This window comes from Quercus suber, unplaced genomic scaffold (assembly GCF_002906115.3).
Source record: "Quercus suber isolate HL8 unplaced genomic scaffold, Cork oak 2.0 scaffold_566, whole genome shotgun sequence".
Lineage (NCBI taxonomy): Eukaryota > Viridiplantae > Streptophyta > Magnoliopsida > Fagales > Fagaceae > Quercus > Quercus suber.
Window position 1 is genome coordinate 387,795 of NW_027070011.1, and position 5,822 is coordinate 393,616.

A 5,822-nucleotide genomic window follows, 5' to 3' on the forward strand; every position below is an offset into this window, starting at 1 on the left:
TTTTTTTTTTTTTTTTTTTAATTTGAATTTTTGGTTTTTGATTTTGGTGATGATTGATGAAGCTGTGAAGGCTCAGTGGAAAGCAGCGATAGACTTCAAGTGGATAAGGGAGAACAAAGAAGCAGTAGCTTTAAACATAGAGAAGAGGAACTCCAATGCTAATTTGGAAACTGTGCTTCAACTGTATGACAAAATGACCCATCTTCAAAAGGTTGTAATTTTATACTCTCTTATTTATGCTAATAACCATAATCAAACTTTGTGCATTGCTTTTCTGTTTGAATTTTGGAAAATTCAATTTCATTTTGACAATTCACTAGTTGTTAGTATGTGTGTCAATTTGTGTATGTATGTATGTGTAAGTCTTTTCATTGATTAAGTTACACACGCACCCAATGGGTCTTGAATGAAGGCTATTGTATGAAGGCTGTTAGTAGAGAAAAAAAACAAAAAAGCATGGGAGAGAATCTTATGATGAGAACTTTTTTGGGTAAAGTTTTGGTGTAGTTCCTTTGGCATTGTATTGTGCATTCTCCAGATAGATTCAACCATGTGTATACATAAGGAAGTGCATTGGCTAATCTACTTGTTTGAATATAATTCGGGAACTTATGGTGAACCTATGGTACACATAAAGAACTGTACTTTAAGTTTTGCCATCTAAAAAAAAAAAAAAAATTCCCTGGCTTTAGAAGATGTCTGTTTGATGTGAAATATATTTTGAAGTACAAATCGGCGGTGCTTTGAGCAATAAAATGCAAAGGTTCTTTGTTTAGATTACATCTAAAAATAAAATATGGTGTAAAAACAGAGAGCAAATTGTTTTCTTCTCAATTTTTGAGCTAATTGTCACTCACAGATAGCAGGAAGTTGAGCGGCTTCGTGGGGAAAGGAATGTGGTGGCAAACAAGATGAAAGGGAAATTGGAACCAGCTGAGCGTCAAAGACTCATAGAAGAAGGTATATGGTGGGAATATTATATTATGCATATATCATTGCCCTGATTTTGAAATGTGTTTCTCATACTGCGTTTATTTATGTATTTAGGAAAGAATCTGAAGGAAGGGCTTGTCACCTTGGAAGAAGACCTTCTTAAACTTACTGATGAGCTTCAGCAGGAAGCTCAGTGTATACCGAATATGACTCATCCGGATGTTCCGATTGGAGGGGAGGAGTCTTCGGTGATAAGAAAGATGGTACCTTGTTTTTTTGGAGTCATTCTCTGTCTGACAAGGGATGCATGTTGTAGTTCAGGTTTATACAGCTTTCTTTTCAATTTTCTATGTGCTTTTGTAGGTAGGTAGCCCACGCAAATTCAGCTTCCCTGTCAAGGATCACCTTCAACTTGGAAAAGAACTTGATCTTTTAGATTTCGATGCTGCTGCAGAGGTACTCTTTCTATTTAATCTAAGGTGTTAAAAGTGTCCCCTTAGTTTCTCCCTACAGGGTTTGTATCATAACTTTTAAGGTTTTTCTAGTAGTAGGATAGAGGTCTACATATCTGGAAGTTGTGTTTGTTATGTAATCTAACAGGTTGATAAATCTGCAATACTTGGATATTCAGAAGATTTTACTCATAATTTAGGTTGTTGTGTCAAATCTAAAATTTTGAATTCCAAATAAATAGATTTGGTAACTTTTAACTCAAACTCAACAATTGACTGCTTTCCTTTTTAATGGGTATCCATTTTTCTGGATGTGCATATAGGTCAGCGGATCAAAATTCTACTACCTGAAGAATGAAGCGGTTATGTTAGAGATGGGCCTTATTAACTGGACACTCTCAGAAGTCATGAAGAAGGGCTTCACACCTTTGACAACTCCAGAGATTGTAAGGTCCTCTGTTGTTGAAAAATGCGGTTTTCAGCCTCGTGGAGCAAATACCCAGGTTTTTGAAATTCTTGCTTTTTTATTTCTCTCCTCCAGATATGAAAATGCTGCCAGAGTGTGTAGGAAAGGACATTATGTTCACTGTCATTGATGTAGATTTGCTAATAATCTTGTTAAACATTTATCAGGTTTATTCTATTGAGGGTAGCGACCAGTGCCTCATTGGCACTGCAGAGATTCCAGTGGGGGGAATTCATATGGATTCTATTGTTGCTGAGTCATTGTTACCATTGAAGTATGTGGCCTATTGGAATACTCCAATGAGATAATATTGAGTAGTATCTTCATTTCGTTTGGTGAATAATATTTGAGGGCTTTAAAAGCTAGCTTAAAACGTATATACCATATATAAAGAGCTGAACAAGTACAATATTGCATTGCTTTTACTAGAATATTAAAAATATTTGTTGTTGGGAAATTTATGAGCATTCAAAGGTATATCATGCTTTGCTATAATTATGTATTGTGCAATGGCATGATTTGGTGGGATTAATTACAACGCAGCAATAATGTCATTGCACATGTATTAGCAAGAAAAGCTAAGTTAGAGGATATTCCACTTGATGTTTTATTTGTTGTTCTTTGAGACGTTCATTGATTATTATTCATCAGTAAAGGCTTTCTGGCACGTTTCAAAAAAAAAATTACAAAATAAAAAAAAAAAGATTTATTTTTAATTACTTTTAAGGAATATTATTAGTTTACATTGTACTATCAATGTAAAAAATAAAAATAAAAATAAAAACAATCTGTTTCTTCATTTTTTTTTAATTCGATTTCAATCTCTATTCCAATCTTAAAGAAATAAACCAAATCGACTAGACTGAACCAAGCTGAATAAGTTAATAAATATATTTCAATTATTTATGTATATATTTTATAAAACTTCCTAAATAATCTTAATGGTCTAATTGGATAGAGGGAGAGTAGAGAGGAGTAGCGTGAAAGTCATCAGAAATTGCAACTAATTTTTGGCCACTTGCTCAAAACCGTCAAGGAGTAATGAAAATGCATGGTCTCACATTGTAGAAGATGTGAAAATGCATGGTCTCACATTGAAAAGATTATAAACATTTTGTGGGTTTAAATATCAAGATGTTGGACTTTGGGTATTGCCTCAAGGGAGGGCCTACTAAGGGAGGCTCTCTCACACACACCCAGGTTAAGTTGGGTTGGGCTTGGATGTGTGTGGTTAATTAAATTATAATTTGTATTATGTTTGCTGTTTTGCTTACAAAATTACAATTATTATATTTATTGTTAGAAATACTAAATGCAATAGTATTGTATTTCATAGTGAAAAAATATACATTAGTGCCTTTATATAGAAGGCATATTAGTGCAGTACAAGAATGTGTGTTATACAAGTAATCTAGTTGAGCCTAAAGCCCACAATACTATACACGTTAACAGCCCCCTTAAACTCAAAGTGGGTGTGAGACCAATTTAAGGTTGTTAACCAAAGTACGAAGGCGTTCCTTAAGATGTGACTTGGTGAAGATATCTGCAAGTTGATCTTTAGAGGAGACTGAGATCAGCTTGAGAGCACCATGGACAAGATGATAACGAATAAAATGACAATTAATCTTGATGTGTTTAGTCCGTTTATGGAAGAAATTATTGTAAGTAATATGAATGGCACTCTTGTTGTCATAATAAAGAGGAGTAGCAGAGGATGTAGACACACCTAAGTGTTTGAGAAGCCATTGTAGCTAAAGGAGCTCAAACGTGGTATCAACAAGGGCACGATATTCTGCTTCAGTGCTGGAGCGGCCACATGAGTTTGTTTCTTGCTTTGCTAAGAAATCAGAGAAGAACCAAGAAGAAAACAATAACCAGTGGTGGACCTACGATCAGTAGGATCTCCTACCCAATCAACATCATAAAATACAAGGAGAATAAGAGGAGACTGAGCAGAGTAGAAAAGACCATGGAAAAGAGTGCCTTTTAGGTATCGAAAAATGCGCAGAATAGCAGCATAGTGAGTCGATCGTGGAGCAGACAGATACTGGCTCACCTGGTGAATAGCATAGAAAATGTCTGGACAAGTGACAGTGAGATAAACTAGGCTGCCAACCAAGCTTCCGTAAAGAGAGGGATTAGACAATGGTTTCCCTCCTGAGGGAGTCAAATGCGCATTAAGCTCAACTGGAGTGTCAACAGTCTTGCTATCAGTGAGTCCAGCTCGAGACAAGAGTTCAGAGGCATACTTGGCTTGAGTAATATAAAGTCCATCGGTAGAATGAGTGATTTCAAGACCCAAGAAGTAGCTGAGATGTCCAAGATCTTTCATCTCAAATTGCTGACTAAGAAAAGCCTTGAGTCTTGAATGCCACTGAGGTCATCATCAGTTATGATCATATCATCCACATATAGGAGAAGTAAAATAGTGCATTTGTCAGTGCGACGAAAAAATAAGCAGAATCATAATGACTGGTCATGTAACCCAAGCGAGAGATGGTAGAACTGAATTTGGCAAACTAAGCTCGTGGAGCTTGTTTAAGGCCATAAAGTGCATGTCGAAGGTAACAAACCTTGTTTGAGTCAATAGAGAGACCAAGACGAGGTTGCATATACACTTCTTCACTTAAATCCCCATTAAGGAATACATTTTTGACATCCATCTGAAAAATGTCTCATTTACTAGCAGCAGCAACAGCTAAGAGGGCATGAACAGATGAGATATGGAGCAAAGGTTTCTTCATAATCAATCCCATACTCTTGTGTAAAACATTTTGCAATAAAATGAGTTTTGTAGCGCTCAATTGACCCATCAGAGCGATCTTAATCTTGTAGATCCACTTACAACCAACCACAAATTTCCTAGGGGGAGGGGGGAATGTTACCAAATCCCAAGTATGGTTTTTAATAATGCATCAAGTTTCTCTTTTATTGCAATCTGCCATAAAGGGTCAGTGGAAGCCTCATATAGTGTGAGGCTCGTGCAGTGTAGCAAGGCAGTGTAACAAATGATATCAAGTAAATGTGCAATAATAGATGTTACCCGAGTTGAATGACAAGGTGGAATGTCTTGTGCAGATCTTTAGCTGAGCAGGAGCAGGTGACCCAAGCTCAAGGTTGGGGTTGGGTAGCTCATCTTTAACCTGTTCATCTTCCATTTTTTCATTAAAGAGTGAACTAGGAAAGGGATCAGTGATATCTGGTGGTTGGACAGAGAAGTCTACAGGAGAATTAGGAGCAACTACTGGAGGATCAGGAGCAGCAACAGAAGAATATGTGCCTCATTTGGAAAAAGTTCTAAGACAGAGGAGAAGACAAGGAGGCACGGAAGTGAGAGAGTTTTACAAAGAGGCAATGTCCCAAAGACAACATTGCGGGAGACACAAAGACAATGAGAGATAGGATCATAACACCGATACCCCTTTTGAGTTTCGTCATAGCCAAGAAAACAACAAAGCCTTGACCGAGGCTCAAGTTGTTATGCTTATGTGGCTGAAGAAAAACGAAACAAGCATAATCGAAGGAGTTAAGGTGGTGATAGTCTGAGGTGACCCAAAAAGGCGCTCATATGGAGTTTGATTTTGGATAACAGGAATCGGAATGTGATTAATAGTATGAACAGCAGCTTCACCCCAAAAAGAGAGCAGGACTTTGCGCGGAGAGAAGGAGAGCACGAATAGTGTCAAGAATATGACGAAGTTTTCTTTCAGCTCTACCATTTTGCTGAGAGGTATCTAAACAAGTTAGTTAATGAACAGTGCCATAGGAATGCAAAACAGCTTGGAAAGCATATGAGTGTATTCAAGAGCATTATCAGAGCTCGAAAATTTTGATGCGTCTGGAAAACTGAGTTTCAACCATTTTGCAAGAACATAAAATATACTTACAAAAACTTCAGAACACGATGTCCAATTAAAAATCCAGCCTATAGCGAGTGGTAATCCATCAACAAAGACAATAAATATCGAGAA

At 36.9% G+C, this 5,822-nt stretch overlaps 1 protein-coding gene across 1 annotated transcript; it reads left to right on the forward strand.

Moving 5' to 3' along the window:
• The first annotated feature begins 34 nt into the window (after positions 1-34).
• LOC136063726 (serine--tRNA ligase, chloroplastic/mitochondrial-like) lies at positions 35-2,159 on the forward strand. Its single transcript, XM_065764522.1, has 6 exons — positions 35-211; positions 867-960; positions 1,048-1,196; positions 1,297-1,389; positions 1,709-1,888; positions 2,019-2,159. The coding sequence occupies exons 1-6, from the start codon at positions 50-52 to the stop codon at positions 2,157-2,159; spliced, it is 819 nt and encodes a 272-aa protein (XP_065620594.1). The 5' UTR covers positions 35-49.
• Positions 2,160-5,822: the final 3,663 nt, after the last annotated feature.

Coding starts and splice junctions, on each gene's coding strand:
- LOC136063726 (XM_065764522.1), top strand. CDS start 50: ATGATTGATGAAGCTGTGAAGGCTCAGTGGAAAGCAGCGATAGACTTC. Junction 212..866: donor AAATGACCCATCTTCAAAAG/GTTGTAATTTTA, acceptor CACAGATAGCAG/GAAGTTGAGCGGCTTCGTGG. Junction 1,889..2,018: donor CTCGTGGAGCAAATACCCAG/GTTTTTGAAATT, acceptor AACATTTATCAG/GTTTATTCTATTGAGGGTAG.